Source organism: Molothrus ater, chromosome 7, assembly GCF_012460135.2.
Source record: "Molothrus ater isolate BHLD 08-10-18 breed brown headed cowbird chromosome 7, BPBGC_Mater_1.1, whole genome shotgun sequence".
NCBI lineage: Eukaryota > Metazoa > Chordata > Aves > Passeriformes > Icteridae > Molothrus > Molothrus ater.
Window position 1 is genome coordinate 36,209,107 of NC_050484.2, and position 16,769 is coordinate 36,225,875.

General features: G+C 43.9%; 1 protein-coding gene across 1 annotated transcript in view; it reads left to right on the forward strand.

The window, feature by feature from the left end:
• The window catches only part of EPC2 (enhancer of polycomb homolog 2), a 37,617-nt gene extending 25,767 nt beyond the window's left edge, over window positions 1–11,850 (forward strand). The window contains exons 8-14 of the mRNA XM_036386837.2: window positions 113–202; window positions 693–838; window positions 938–1,281; window positions 5,126–5,262; window positions 6,910–7,069; window positions 8,733–9,066; window positions 10,567–11,850. Coding sequence (XP_036242730.1) covers window positions 113–202; window positions 693–838; window positions 938–1,281; window positions 5,126–5,262; window positions 6,910–7,069; window positions 8,733–9,066; window positions 10,567–10,639 — 1,284 coding nt within the window. The 3' untranslated portion in view covers window positions 10,640–11,850. The remainder of the gene's footprint in view (window positions 1–112; window positions 203–692; window positions 839–937; window positions 1,282–5,125; window positions 5,263–6,909; window positions 7,070–8,732; window positions 9,067–10,566) is intronic.
• Window positions 11,851–16,769: the final 4,919 nt, after the last annotated feature.

Genomic DNA, 16,769 nt, shown 5'->3' on the forward strand with positions numbered 1-16,769 from the left:
GTAGCAGTTGGGAGAATGACATTGTTTTCTCATTACATAAACACAAACTTTTGTAATAAATACAGTTACACAGATGTGGCATTTGGGAGAATGACATTGTTTTCTGGTCTAGGTACCCTCACCAGTATCAGAAGCAGAAGAAGAAAATGATCCTGATGGACCTTGTGCTTTCAGGAGAAGAGCAGGATGCCAGTATTATGCTGTAAGAATATGCAGTATTCTGCTGTGCTGTTGGGTTTCGGGGTGGTTTCTTTAAATTTAGGTTGGCATAGTGGCAGTGTTGGAGTTCTGTTCCCACTCTCACCACCAGAACTTTGATGCTTTGGTGAGTCCAAAGACAGTTGCAGGAGCATCCCCTTTTCTGCTTGGCTCTGAAGAGTCAAAGCTGAACTTCCCACTTGCTTAGAATTCAACCTCCTTTCTTTTTTCCCTAGCCTGTAAGTTGATTTCTTTGCCAAATATGTTGAGATGACCGAAAAACTTCTATTTTCCTTTTCTCCAACGTTACCATTGCTGTTAGATGCAGAGTATTTAACAGCCTAAATATTAGAGTTTATTTTTTAACTACTGAAGCTGTTATTGGTGAACTCAGCATAAGCCATGTGTTCTGTCCTGAAGCCTGGGCATGACACCCAGCAGTGGCCTCATCAAAGCACCCTTGGAGTATAAAATTGCCTCTTCTTTCTTCACAGCCTCGTTTGGACCAAATGAATTCTTCATCCGAAAGCCCAGAATTGGCAGAATTGGACAAACTGAGGTTCAGGCATTGCCTTACAACCCTCACAATCCCAAGGAGATGTATAGGGTTTGCAAGGAGGAGGATTGGCAGGGGTGGAAGGTACAGTTGGGTGCTTTTAATTCTTCATTCCCCTTCAAAGGATAGAAGTATTAAAGAGAGCTGCTGAAGCTAATGATTCTCCTCCTCCTCTTTGCCCAGGGTGATCATGGACCGAATATCCACAGAGCACGATCCTGTCTTGAGGCAGATTGACCCGGAAATGCTGAGCAGTTTTTCAAGCTCTTCCCAGACTTTAGACTTTTCTTCTAATTTTTCACGGACCAATGCTTCCAATAAACCTTGTGAAAACAGACTGTCCCTTCCTGAAATCCTAAGCAATATCAGATCATGTCGACTGCAGTGTTTCCAGCCCAGGCTACTCAATCTCCAGGACAGTGATAGTGAAGAATGTACCTCAAGGAAAGCAGGGCAGACTGTGAATAATAAAAGAGTCTCTGCAGCATCTGTAGCTTTATTGAACACCAGCAAGAATGGCATATCAGGTAGGCAAGGATTTGGCTGCTTCTGGGATTTAAAATGCTGAATTTTGGTTTTCTTTGTGGCTGGACTGGTGAGATCTTCAGCACTGCTGTGGACCTAACCACAGGTACAACCTGACATACAGAAACTCCCCACAAACACTTCTTCCTCCTGCTTTGCTTCCATTAGAATTTGAAGTGCTGGATTCAGACCTTACTCAAAGCAGGGATTCTGCTCATATGAAGAATTGTTTAGGTCTAATTAAATCTTAATGGCACTAATTGGCCTAACCTTGTTTAAGGGTAGAAGGATGCTCGTTATGAATGCAAAACAAATCTGGTGGTTTCTTGGGGAGGGTAGGTGTGGCTCATTTTTGTTGGCAGTTTTCATTTTTGACTCAGACAAATGTAGGAAGTTCCTGAGTGCCCTGAGCAGGCATGAAAATGGTAAAAATGTTGATAGTGGAAGAACTCAGTGAGGAAAAAATTGCTTTAAGCTAAAATTGAGCAGTGTTTGCATCACTTGCTTCGTGAGCTAGAATTGTAATGGCTCGACTTTTAACACTGTCACTTCTTTATAATTAGAAAAAATCATAAGCATTTGATACTTCAAAAATCTGAAAAGTTGGAGATCCAGCAAATGAGATCTCCCACAACAGCAAGCAGCTGAGTATATCCCTCCTCCATCCTGCTTTGTAAACCAGGACAATTAAATAATAGAATAGGCTGCCTCTGAATTCCATAATTTCTGTGGTTGTGGAATGTCCCATCTCTCTCAAAGCTGCAGGAGTGGATATTTATTCTCCAATAATGTATCTCTAGAATTCTGGGCACTATTAAATTGCTCTGACAGAGGCACAGGATATTTATTCCAGCCCAGTACTTCCCCAGCTTCTCAGTATGGTCACTGTAACCTTCAGATTGTTCTCTGCCATGAAAAGATTGGCACAGGAGCATTTTCCTGCTGCGTGAAAAACCAGATCTCATGTGTTACATATTTCATATAGTTATTTCTGAAAGACCTTGTAGGCCTGAGGGATCACAGCTGGGGCAGAAAGGGGCACTTCAGTGGGATGGGACTATTGATAAACATCAAGAGCTGGTAAAGAAATAGCTGAAAAATGAATAAAACCAAATCTGATGGATCCAAGGCACTTTTTGGAGGAATAGTCATAAACCCATGGTGTAATTTTAGAAATCATCTGAGGAATGCATTTAAATTAAATGGAAATCCCTCAGTAGTTGAAGTACATTATGCATGGAATTTATGGCTGGGGAGGACCTTTTTTGTCACAGATTTAAATGACGAACCAGATCCTGCAATTCTGGAACAGGATCAGACACAATAGACAACAGAATTCTTCCCCAAATAACTGAACCAGCAAGAGGCACTGCTGATGGGTTTTCTCACTAGTAAATAGGGAATAAATTTTAAAAGAGCTGGTCAGTCTGGTTGTGCATTAAATGAGCACAGGCATTGTCAGTGCATTTATTGAAGTCATTCTCTTTGGGAAGTGATTGTTGAAATCAGTTAATTTTACAGCTGATTTGATATTCCCTCCAGAGGAAACGGTGGCAGTACTTAAAATGATTATTTTTATTTTTTTATTGTTTTATTTCAGAGAGAACTGGGGAGTTCCTTGGATTTTTGGTACACAAGAATATTTAAAATTACCTCTGGGTTATATTTTTTCCCTGTACTAGTACTACAACTCTGGTATTTCCTCAAATGCATTGTACAGACAGATTTTATTTTTTTTATTTTTAATTTGAAAAGCCTGGGACTAGACTTTTCTTCAAAATGCCTAATGAGTGCATGAACCAAGAACCAATTTTTGGAGCTGAATTATTCTCTTGCTCATGTTGGAAGCACTGCAAGTGGGAAAAGGATGTCCCTAGAGAGAGGTCACCTGCACATGATGCTATTCCCAGCTGAAAGGTTTTGTTTGTGGAACAAAATTTTACTTTTAGAAGTATTTTTTTCCCCAGCCTTAAATGCCACATAGGAGTAATTGAAGCAGTGCCTCTTTTGGGGCAGCCTGCAGAGGATGATCTTTGGTTAAAGCCTTCAGGTCCTGAGAGAAGTGACACAATCCAAACCTCCCAAGGAGAGAGGAGCCTGGAAGTGAAAGCTGAAGTGACTTTTTCCCCTTTTGTGGGGCAGTTTTTCAGCCCTGTCAGGCTCTGATAAAATAAACCCCCCCTGAAGCTGCAGAGCTCTTAACCCTGCTCAGGGCTCTGCCTTGGGACATGCTCAAAGTTTGCTCTTTTTTTCTCCAGGACCCTCCAGGTGTTTGATTTGGCAGAAGCAAATGATATTTCATGTGCTAATGAACATCTGCTGGTTTATAACAAGGTGAACAGCTTGGCCACTGGATAAATACCTGAAATTCAGGCACATGCAGGCAGAGCAAGGGGTTACTGAATTCTGGATTACCTTCCCTGTGTCCTGTAATAGAGTATTGCAGGACTTTGTGGTCTGTGACAAACTGGGAAGGAGAAGAGATTGAAAACATGAAATCTCACCTTGTTCTTAAACAGCTTTCTGTAAAACAAAACACATTTTCTGTGACTTGTTACCTCAGAACTTAAAAATAGAAATATATGTAATATTCCATGATGCTGTTCTTGGCCATGGTGCCTTCAGCAGTGCCATGTGTTTTGTGAGGGAATGTAGCAGGTGGAGCTGATTTAACTTGGAATTAAATTCTAGGTAACAATCTGTGAGAGGAACAAAGTAAAGCTAAATGCAAAATAAACTTAGGTTGGAAATTATAATATTGCTACAGTTTAAGAGGAGTAATTTTTAAGTAATTGGACTTTTAAGTGCTCTCCTAATATGGTTGGAACCTGCTTTAATAATGTAGCAGTAAAGAAGTTTCAGTTCTAATTTCTAAGCAATCCTGATTCTGGTATTTTTTCCCAATGGAATTTCAGGAGAGCCCTGAGTAGTAAGAGTGAGAAATGGAAGAGCCAAACCCTGCAAGATGGATAAAACTCTGTGTTTTAATGCTAGTCCCTGGATAAGAGGATATTCCTGAGAATCCAGGTGTTTGAGGTGCAGCACAGCTCCAGTCCTGCAGAAACAGAGCTGAGGATGAAGTGTTGAAATGTATTCATGGGAATCTTTGGGAAGGGAATTCTCTCCTCCTCACTTGCTCCCCAGAGAGCTCAGTTCTTGGGTTAACTGCACACAGCTCAGGTTTTAGCATCAAAGCCCTGTTAGTATTTTCAGTTTACCAAGTGTGCAGACTTTCCAGGGGGAGAATATTAAAACCAGCTTTTCTAACTGCATTCCCTTCATGTGTTGGGCCTGGGAGATTACTGGCGTGGCATTAACCTGGTTCTCAAAAATAAACTTATTGTGGCACCCCTAAACTCTTCGAGCATTTAAAACAATAATTGGCAGAGAAAATCCCCCATGCCAGACGAGTGCTTCCCTCAGGGCAAAGGGACAGCAAGGGGCTGTGGAAGGGAAATTGTCCAGCAATCCTCTGCCAGTGTTCACTGGGAGAGAAGGCACCCAGCTCAGCCCAGGGTGCTTTGTCCTCTGCTCTGGTTTTTAGGCTGTGCTTCTTTCCTGAAAGCCAGGCAAATCATTTCTCTTGAGCTTTTGCCTAAAGCTCCTGGGGATAAAACCACCAAAGATAGAAACTGCTCAAAAGCAACGAAAGCTCTGAATTCTTCTGTTAAAAATGAACTCCATGAAAGGACACAACAAACAAACACAGCTTGACCTCTCCTTTACATAACCTGTGAAGATTTTGGGTGCAGCTGACATGATTTGTGTCATCCTCACCCACCTTAGCTGCGCTCTCGCCTTTCCCAGGTGTGTTTTGTGTAACTGTGGCTCCTTTCTTTCCCACAGTCACAGGGGGCATCACAGAGGAGCAGTTCCAGACACACCAACAGCAGTTGGTGCAGATGCAGAGGCAGCAGCTGGCCCAGCTGCAGCAGAAGCAGCAATCTCAGCATTCCTCCCAACAGACACATCTGAAAGCACAGGTACTGCTCCCACCCTGCATGCTCCTTTTGTTCACAGTGCTGCTCGTCCCTCACCGACCAAATGGGACACCCCAGCAAGCCTGGGGGGTTTTAGAGGGAATTTAAAACACTTTGCCCAGGGCTTTTTTAACAAGTTGGATGCATTTTACAAGTTGAGGAAGAGACTTGGTAGCTGAATGTGTTCCCTGCATCCACAGAGTTACCAATATAAAAAAATCCATGTGTGCTCTCAACTCTTCCTGTTTTCACTGGCTTTGTGCTCCTGTCTGTAAGTGCTCTGAAGAGACTTCATTAAAATCACCTTCTGAGGTAATGTGTTCTGTTATGAACAGATACTCAGTGAGCACTACAAATTGGTACCTCTGAGAGGAAAAGGAGACATTGCATATTTGCATATTCTGGCTTCTAAAAGAATCCCGTTTTTCCTCTGGAATCCCTTGCAAGGGAAAAATGCAATAATATATAATGCAAAATATAAAAATGTATTTTTATATTTACATATGGATATACATGTTACATATTTTTCCATTGCACTTAGTTTTCTGTTAGCTTCTTCCCAATAAAGTATAAAAGCTGTTGCTGTTGTCTGTTACTTGGAAGATGTATATTACTTTGAGCATTTTATATATCTAATTGCTTGTGCTGGTTGTCCCTTCCCCTCAGTGTTTTCTACTTCAATTAATCAGGGGTTCTGTGTTGGCAGATACTGATGACATTTTTTGTAAGCGTAAAGAAACAATGCCAAAATATTTAAACAAAACAAATGAATTTTGGATCTTTAAAACATTTCAAGCTTCTCTGCAAAGTCATTTTCTTGGTTAATATAAATTAAAATTGCAGAATTAATGTTCTTTCCAGTAAGAATGGTGAGCCTTTCCAGTAGGAACTGGACTAACAGAGTGGGATTCCAGAATGTGCTGGGCAGTTATTCTGTGGCACAAGTCACAGAATGGAGGTACCACAAATCCTGAACATCCCTGAGGTTTGAAGCTGCCTGGAGACAGAACAGAGAAGGTTTAAGACATGGTTGTTTTCTGAGAGGAAACATCTCCAAACATGGGGAATCCTCTGTGGTTTAGGTTGGAGGGGACCTTAAAGCCTGTCCAGTTCTCCTCTCATTATCCCAGGCTGCTCCAAACCCCGTCCAGCCTGGCCCTGGGCACTGCCAGGGATCCAGGGGCAGCCCCAGCTGCTCTGGCAATCCCAGCCCAGGCAGGAATTCCCAGTTCCCAGTGTCCCACCCATCCCTGCCCTCTGGCACTGGGAGCCATTCCCTGGCTCCTGTCCCTCCATCCCTTGTCCCCAGTCCCTCTCCAGCTCTCCTGGAGCCCCTTCAGGCCCTGCCAGGGGCTCTGAGCTCTGCCCAGACCCTTCCCCTCTCCAGGCTGAACAGCACAGAACAGAAGTGATGTGTAGTGCTGAGACCTGGCCTGGCTGCATTGGGCAGCACTTGTGTAACCCTCCTTTGGACACTGCTTTCCAGCTTCCCTTCACTCTGGTGACACAGGAATATTCCATGTTTGGTGCATTAGGGCACACGTGGAAGCTGTATTTATTGATCTGCTTTACTTGTGCACTGTAGCAATCCTAAGGTGTATTTCCTTTTGTACTTGGATGACTGAGAACCACCTTTTCCTCTTCCTGCAGGGCTCCAGCACCTCTGACTGCATGTCCAAAACCCTGGATTCAGCCAGTGCCCACTTTGCTGCCTCTGCAGTGGTCAGTGCCCCGGGCCCCGGGCGCAGCGAGGGAACCAAGGAGCAGAACACCAGCCACAACAATATCAACGGTGTTGTCCAGCCTTCAGGTGAGGAGGCCTTGAAAATCCCAGCCTGGAGTGAGCTGAGAGTGTCACCTGCTCTTAACCATCAACTGATCTTATTGCTGATTTCTAAAATATTATTAAATAACAACAAAGAAAATCAAATCTCTTCATTGTGGTTGTTTTAAGTATTGTTCTCTGAAGTACTTTGTAGCAGTGGTTTGAACCATGGAATGTCCTGAGTTCATTTTGTTTCACAATTTGACTGGATGGACTTTTTGGTAAATACTTTAGTGGCATTTCACTGTCAAATATGAAGTTCAAGGCAAATAGTATTTTCTGTTACTGTCCCACAAGGATGATCAAAGTCCAACTCCTTGCCCTGTACAGGACAGCCCTGAGAATCCCACCCTGTGCCTGAGAGCCTTGTCCAACAGATGTTGTTAAAATGGATATAAAACCACCAAGTGCTCTTTACCTTGGAAGAGCATTGTTTGCTTTTGCCTTGATAGTCTTTATCTTCTAATAACCTGTTCAGATCAAAAGTCTAAATGACAGCATTTTAAAAGCAGTGAGAGTGTGTAATGAAAGAATAAATCAACTGCTGAAAACATTTAAGTACTTTGAGAAGGAAATGGAGAAGTTGATTCATTATTTGGTTGTTACCTCACTTGTATATTCAGCCAAAAATGTACTAACCAACCTTTACTGGCAATTCTTCTGACATCACTGTTAGCCTCAAGTTTCACTGCATTTAGGATTTGTCCCAAAAAGTGCAGCCATGGACACTCAGTGCCCCCTGCCACCCTCCTGTGGTGCTGCTTGTGCTGGTGCCATCTCCACAGTGCCAAGAGGCAAATGGGATTTGGGCTGCCAAGACAAAGAAGAGGCTTTTAAAGTAATTTGTTGTTTTAGCAGCTAATGATGTGATTAGTTTTATAGACCTTCTGCCAGGCTGGGTTAATGATAATATGAAATGAATAGAGGGAGAAAAAACACGACTGAATAAAATCAATAAACTGGAGCAGTTCCAGGATAGAGAGAAAAAGATCTGTGTGTAATTCTCTGAGTTCATATCCAGGAGGGCAGTGCTCTGAGGGTGGAAGATCAGGCACGTGGTGGTGCCTTGGAGTGGCTACCTGGAACAGAGGCTAGACAGGATGAAGAGAATAAAAGTGGATATTTATTAAAGGCCTTCAGTAGATGCACCTTGGGCAGTCAGAAGCCTCCAAGGCTACCCCCAGAATGGACAATGGTCACGAGTGTTTCAGATAATTATGAGTTTGGGCCATTTGCATGGGGTTAATCCTCCAGTTACATTTTCAGGTAATGAAGTCACATACCCCCAGATTGCTCCCCCCCAGCTCACTTTTGTTTACACTTTTTTGGGCCTGAGACAGTGAGGTGTCTGAGTTTCAGGGCCTAGAGAGATTGTCTGAATAAAACAGGAGGACAGCGGCTGACAGGCTGTGGAGTTTTAGAGTTACACCCTAAAGCAGTACAGGATCTGAAAAATATAAAAGCTAAATCCTACGGCGTCAATGGCAGTGTGCCAAGCTGCCACTTCTGACTTTCACCATTTTGTGACTCTGTAAAATACAGACATCAATGACTTACACACTCAAAGCATTGCCCTTGAGGTTAATCTTTGCCTTTTCATCTAAGAAATGTCACCTTTTTAACACCCACCATTTATTCTGCCTACCAGGAACCTCCAGAACTTTATACTCCACCAACATGGCTTTATCATCCAGCCCAGGGATCTCAACTGTACAGCTCGTAAGGACAGTTGGCCACAGCACCACAAACCACTTAATCCCAGCCTTGTGCACGAGCAGCCCTCAGCCTCTCCCCATGAACAATTCCTGCCTGCCCAGCGCCGTGCACCTCAACAACGTCAGCGTTGTGTCTCCAGTCAATGTTCATATCAATACACGGACTTCAGCGCCCTCGCCAACAGCCTTAAAACTTGCCACAGTTGCTGCCAGCATGGACAGAGTGCCAAAGGTAACTCCCAGCAGTGCCATCAGCAGTATAGCAAGGTGAGTGGGGACAGGGCTGCAGCAGCTCCCGGTTTTGTGGGAGCTTGAATCATGGAATTCTTTGGAATTATTGATTTTGTGCTTGAATCGTGGAGTTGTTTGGGTCGGAATCACTAAAGTCAGAGTCCCAATCCAGGACTCGCCCTCACCTCATCAGAGCAGAGCACTGAGTGCCACCTCAGCAGTGCCTCCCTCACCTCCCTGGGCAGTTCCAGTGCTTGGCAGCCCTTTCCATGCAGAAATCCTTCTTTTTGTGGGAGCTTGAATCATGGAATTCTTTGGAATTATTGATTTTGTGCTTGAATCATGGAATTATTTGGGTCGGAATCACCAAAGTCAGAGTCCCAACCCAGGACTCGCCCTCACCTCATCAGAGCAGAGCACTGAGTGCCACCTCAGCAGTGCCTCCCTCACCTCCCTGGGCAGTTCCAGTGCTTGGCAGCCCTTTCCATGCAGAAATCCTTCCTGATGTCCCACCTGGCCCTCCCCTGGTGCGGCCTCAGCCTGTGTCCTCTCCATGGTCATGCCCAGCTCTGCACTAGAGGGAATCTGTTCCACCTCTGAGAGGCTTCTCAGCACCTTCAGCATGGCCTTGGCAAACCACAAGAGCTGATTTTGCAAATTAACCCCTCAAATAACCTGCCCTGCCTTTAGGCACCTGTACTTTTGGTCAACTTCTACTGTGTTTGAATTTCAACCATTTCATTTGTCCCTTCTCGTGCAGCATTTTCAAGTAGATTCTGTCAAATTGTCCTCTTGTTCCCTCTAAATCATTGTGTGATATTGTAAGGTACAGGCTGGCACATGTATTCTTATGTGGACATATGTGTTTTATATTTATGAAAAACACACACCAGAAAAGTGGCAACCCGTATCTTACATAAAAAAATCATAATTCATAATTGTTTAGGTTGGCAAAGACCTATAAGATCATCAAGCCCAACCATTAGGGTATTTATTCTCATTGAACAGCAGCACTGTTATTTCAGAATACTTAGGTGATGTTTCATAGGAGTGGCAGGAGCTTTGCAGTTGGCACATTTTTCTCAACATGGCAATATTTGGGATGTTTTGAAGTCTCTCCTGGATGATACGGTGTTTCAAAAAACAAAGTCACGTTTGTAAATTGGAAAAGTAAAAAATGGCTGTTGGTAAACAAGTGAAAAATTAGTGCTGAAGCAGAATGGGCAGGGAATTACAACGCTTGGTGCTTTAACAGAATAAGTGGTGCTGAGTTATCCTATCTTGACTTTGGTCCTTCAGAAGAGCTTTTAGGGATTTAATCCATAATTCAGGCTGGCAGTGGACAGTTAATGCAGTAATCTCACAGAAGGGACTGCACTGTTGAATGAGAGCAGCTGTGGAATGCCAGTATTTACTTCCAAACAGAGTTTGCAGTGTGTGTGTTAAGGTTCCTGCTAGCAGCTGTGTGAAAATACGAAAGCAGTGAGTACAAGTGTGTGGGATGTGCTCTGACTGTGGGATGCTCCTTCCTTGCAGAGAGAACCATGAGCCAGAGCGCCTGGGCTTGAACGGCATCGCCGAGACCACAGTGGCCATGGAAGTGACATAACCTCCAAGCTGTCCCCAGCTGGGTCACGGTGTGCTGCTCCTGTTCCAGCTGAATGCAAACACAGCGCTCTGTGGATCACAGAGAACTCACCCAGACCTGAATGGACTCCCATTATATCGTGTATTAAGTCGATATATAATGTAAATTTTGTAAAATTGGGAAAATCACTACCTTGTAAAATAGTTTATTTGTATCATCAATATTATTTCTGTTACTTGAATAGTAGATATTCATCATCATGCTTTTGCACTTGAATTTGCAACTGAATGGATTAAAAAATAATTCTTTAATGGGATCATGAGCATGACATGGGATCCTGCATCACTTGTTTAAACTATTTATTTTGCCATGTTTACATTTTGTATCTTGTACAAATAAATGCAACTTTGTGTCTAAAAAAAAAAGTTAAAGATTCATAGCTAGGAAACAAAAATTCTTGTAATTTTTTTCTAAAGGAAATGTAAAGTTTTCACTTGGTTCATTTTGTTTCACAATTTGACTAGATGGACTTTTTGGTAAATACTTTAGTGGCATTTCACTGTCAAATATGAAGTTCAAGGCAAAATAGTATTTTCTATTACTGTGCAGGGGAAAGGGATGGATCGATACATGCAAATTTAATGTAGTAACTCACTTTTCCATATATTTTGAATGTATATTTCTATTTATAATACCAGTTTATAAAAAATAATTACACAGGAGAGGAAAAAAAAAAACTGACTAGGAAAATTATGCATCTGCCACATGTCCAAATGTGCAGATCTGAGAAAATTTTCACCTTGATGCCATTTTATCCGAAGATTGCGTATTTTAACCGGCTTTCAAACTGTACCACACCACATTAAAGGATATTTTACCAGGTATGTATTGCATTCTATATCATTGCAATAATTCATTATTGGATGTCTAGCTATCGAGCCATCCCAGGTGGTGGGGGGGGAGGGAGGGTTGTGGCAAGATTGTCTTTTCAATTTTGGAGAGTTTTCCTGTGGCTACAAGGCAAGTAACGGGTTGGAAAAAGTCTGACTGTAAGCGTTGGACACCTTGGTAGTGTAGTGTTTTAGTGACTTTTTTTATACGGTTCTTGTACATTAGATACGTGTAGTGGTGTTTCCGAATGTTTGTTTATGCACTAGTTCAGACAACTTTCCCTGTTACTTGTTCTTGATAAGTGAAAACTGCAGGGAAATAAAAATACATATCAAAACCTGCCCATGGTGCATATGTGGTTATTTCACAGTGTGCAAGCAGGGGCAGCAGCAGCTCTGGAGGCTGCTCAGGGACTCTGATCCTCTGATCCCAGCATAGGCACTTATTTCCAGAAGCTTGCAGGTGATGGGATAGTTCTGTGCTAGGGGAGGGCTGGGATGGTGTGCTGGTGTTCACAGGGGTCCCAGGGCCAGGGAAGAGATGAGGATCTGACTCCATGGTTCAGAAGGCTGATTTATTATTTTATTATATATCTTATATTACAAGAAAATGATATATTAAAACTATACTGAAAGAATAGAAGAAAGGATTTCATCAGAAAGCTGGAAAGGAAAGGAAAGGAAAGGAAAGGAAAGGAAAGGAAAGGAAAGGAAAGGAAAGGAAAGGAAAGGAAAGGAAAGGAAAGGAAAGGAAAGGAAAGGAAAGGAAAGGAAAGGAAAGGAATGATAATAAAATCTTGGACTGACCAGAGAGTCCGAGCCAGCTGGGCTGTGATTGGCCATTAATTAGAAACAACCACATGGACCAATCCCAGCTGCACCTGTTGCATCCCACAGCAGCAGATAACCATTGGTTACATTTCATTTCTGAGGCCTCTCAGCTTCTCAGGAGGAAAAAATCCTAACAAAAGGATTTTCCATAAAATGTGTCTGTGACAGGATGGGACCTGAGACCTGGGGAAATGGGGAGTAGGATTTTCCTGCCCTGCCAAGGAAATGGGCTGAATTTCTGCTGTTTTATTCTCCATCTTTGGGTGTTTCTGTATTACAAATCCCAGGGTCACTGAGGTTGGAAGGATTTAGCCCAGGCTCACCCTCCCAGGAAGACCTTGCCTCTGTCATGGAGTCAGTGTATTTTACATCTTAGCTTTCTATATAAAGAACTATTTTTAATCCAAGCTGTGTTCAAACCTGTTTTGTCTTATGTTGTGTGAGTAAAGAGTCCTGGCAGCTAAAAACTTGCAGAGCTTTAAATCTTGGGAGCTCATCAAAAACTCAGGTGGCTGAAATTACCTGGTTTTTGCTTAACTGATGCTCTATTTTTATTCCATGTGATGTCTGCAGGGAGAGGTGAGGCTAGATTATTCCTGTTGGGAATAGGGGAACCTGTGGTGCTGCCTTGGTCAGGTGAGGAGTGGTGGCAGCTTTGGAGGGCACCTGTGACTCCACTGGGATTGCTGCTCCCTGGAAATTCCACTTCATCTGATCTTTCCAGCCTTTCTGTAGAGCTGGGCTCATTTCAGGGAATGGCTGACAGTCTGAAGTATAAATGATTTTTTTTTTTGAAAGAATTGTTGAAAATCTGTGTGTAAAAGAAAAAAAATATATATTCTCCTTGATATCTAGGAATAACCTTGCTTCACTACCATCTCCAAAATCCTTTGGAGGCTTAATGAAAATGGGAAGTAATTTCCTCTGCAGATTGAAAGCTGCACGCTTAGCATGGCCTCTTCTCACTACAAAGATCATTTTCAGTGGATCATTTTCAGGGAAAATTGGCCAGAAGATGTCTCTGAGATTGCTGTGTATCTCTGATTTCGTGTAGTCTAATCCTCATCTAATTACTTAAAAAACCTTTTAGCTGGAGCTTCAAACTTTTAATGGATTCTGGGAAAATGTGAGGTGCAGAGGAGGATTCCATAAACTCCCAAGGCTCTGATGGGAAGTGCCAGCTGTGGAATGGCTTTCATTTAAAGGATTAGTGGTGCTGAAACCTTCTGTGAACAGAACTGGAATAGTCCTTGTGAGTGCCTCGAGTGCAGGAAAAGGGGAGGAGTGGTGGATGATACTGCAGGCCATGGAAATCTTCATTAAAAAGAAGAAAAAGAGAAAGGGGAGGGATTAGTGCCATAAAATCCTTGGTCCAGCTGGGAATGCCACTGACTGAGGTGGTTTTGTGCTCTTTTAACATATTGAGGATATGATGTTCAGTTGGAATTCCCTTATCCGTGCATCCCTGCAGCAGGATTGGAACAGGGATTTCTGTTCTCTTGTGTATGGGGAATATCTTTCAGGTAAGAGTGTGGAATCCTGGCTTATCTAAGCAATTTGTGCTGGACTTCATGTCAGGTGCAGAGTTTTAAATGTCAGGAACAGAAAATGCTGGTTCTTTCTCTAGTAACATTTCTATTTATGGATTGACTGGAGTTTTGGTGTGCGTTTGCCATCCCAACAGGCTCCCTGGATTTGCCTGCAGAGAAACAGTTTCAAAGCTCACTTCCATGTTTCTGCTGCTTTTGAGGGTTTGCAACATTCACATTTTAATTGGAAAGATTGGGAATAACCTTGGTAAATTAAAACCTTGGTGAATTAAAGAAGGACGAGGAGGGAGAGGGAGTTTTTCCAGAGTAAGCTGGGTGAGCTGTGAAGATATCCCAATATCCCAAATATTCCCCCAAAGCCCCTGTGAAATCATTGCTTCAGCCTTGGGAGCTGAAAAGACTCTGAGAAGCAGCAGAGTCTCCTCCACCCCTCAAATTGATGGGGCAGAAGAAATCCCAAAATTCATGGATTTTGAAGGTTCAAAATTCAGCCATTTGGCAATACCAGAGGTGGGAGCTGGGCTGCTTGCACAGAACACACCTTCCATGGAAAAATCCCCAAATAATCCCCTTACCAAAGCTGTATAAAATGGGAAAAAGAAGAGGATTGCTTCCAGAGTGTTCCTCTGCACAAGGACATTGGAATCCAGAACTGACACACACAAAGACTTGATCTGGAAAAGGAAAAAACAACATTTTATTTGATTTTACTATCAAATTAAGGAAAGGAAAGAGGAGAGGAGAGGAGAGGAGAGGAGAGGAGAGGAGAGGAGAGGAGAGGAGAGGAGAGGAGAGGAGAGGAGAGGAGAGGAGAGGAGAGGAGAGGAGAGGAGAGGAGAGGAGAGGAGAGGAGAGGAAGGGAGGGAGGGAGGGAGGGAGGGAGGGAGGGAGGGAGGAAGGAAGGAAGGAAGGAAGGAAGGAAGGAAGGAAGGAAGGAAGGAAGGAAGGAAGGAAGGAAGGAAGGAAGGAAGGAAGGAAGGAAGGAAGGAAGGAAGGAAGGAAGGAAGGAAGGAAGGAAGGAAGGAAGGAAGGAAGGAAGGAAGGAAGGAAGGAAGGAAGGAAGGAAGGAAGGAAGGAAGGAAGGAAGGAAGGAAGGAAGGAAGGAAGGAAGGAAGGAAGGAAGGAAGGAAGGAAGGAAGGAAGGAAGATCCAAGTGTTTCCATCTGAACAGAGGAACATGGGGGATAATTACTGCTGATCCAAGCAGCCAATTCTGTGGGAAACTCTGGATGTGTTCTTGCAGGACCCAGCAGCAGTGAGGAATGTGGAGGCCCCTGCTCTGGTTGGGTTGTGCCATCCTGCTGCAGTGACAGGGCCCGAAATGTCATTCCCTGACGTGAGAACTGAGCAGAACATTTGCTCCTGAAGTGCCTGCCAGGAGGAAAAGGGAGTTTCAGGCTACATTCCCTGTTTTCTCAGTGTCTTGCTTGTCTCTCAGTCACCTGCTCCATCTCTAAATGCAAGCTCTGTGTCCTTTAGATGGTTTTTAATGGTTTCATCTAAAAAAATTAATGAGCACGCATGTCAGTTGTATTTTGCTATGAATTTAACTCGGTTAATCAGTCTGGTTTGTAACTTAGTAACTCCAGTTTAAATAAAAATAAATTAATGTAGGTTAAATAGGACTAAAATGTGAAACTAACAGGGAGTAACACTGAACTAACCCCAATCACTTTTGGAATCCTTGGATCCCAGAATGGTTTATGTTGAAAGGGACCTTAAAACTCACCTGTGCTTACAGACAGGGACACTTCCCACTGTCCCAGGCTGCTCCAAGCCCCATCCAGCCTGGCCTTGGGCATTTCCAGGGATCCAGGGGCAGCCCCAGCTGCTCTGGGAATTCCATTGCAGCTCCTCCCCACCCTCCCAGCCTGACAAATTTCCTCAAGTTAGGGTTGTTTCTAAGACTAAGAGTAGTAAAATCTGTTTAGTCCAGCCTGCCTTCAATCCACAGAACTCTGGTTTAACTCCAACACAAGTGCAGTTACCCAGGGAGGATGATGGAGAAGGATCCCAGCAAGAAGCAAGGGAAGGAGGGAGGCAATAACCGTGGCAGATTATAGAGAGTTTGTAACAGATAAAAAGATTCAGGCTGGTTTATCTGGTGGGAGGCCACACCTCTGTGTCCCCGAACTCCATCCCTGTGCACGGTGGTGTCACTTTGGGCACGGTGGTGTCACTTTGTCAGTTCAAATCACCGTGACGGGTGCGGCATCCCCGGCAGGGCAGGAGCAGCAGAGGGAGCAGCGAGTGCCCAGGGCACGGCTCAGCTGCGCTTCCCAAAGCTCGGCAGCGCCTCGGGCTCATCTGTGGCACTGCAGGAGCTGCCGTGTCCCCTCGGTGTCACTCGCCAGGGCCGGGCTGGTGGCAGGGCCTGGCTGTGCCACCAGGGCTGGGGATGCTCCCGCAGCCCCACATGTGGATACAGAGAGAGAAAGGCAGAGAAACTTTCCCAGGGATTGTTCTGGGGAGTTTGAGAATGAATGAAAAACAATCTGCGGCTGGTGTTTTGAGCAGTTGTTTCTCACAATAAGGTGTTTACCAAAGGGTGGTGTCCTAATTAACCAATGGGTGACAGGTGTCATTAAGAACCAATCGGGTTCTGGGTGAACGATGTTGGTTAAAAATGTCGGGAGAGTGTGGTAAAGTCAGCCTTTTGTGCCTTCTGAAAATCCATGGGGTGTGTCACCTTTCCTCCTGTTCCTGACTTGACGGTGAGGACTCACCTGCAGCTCTCACCCGCACTCACTGAGAGCTGCCCGGGGAAAGGACAAACAGCAGCGCCCCCTGATCCTGGATCCTGATCCTGGATCCTGCCCTGGGGCAAGGACACCGCAAACAGCAGCGCTCCCTGATCCTGGATCCTGAATCCCGAACCTG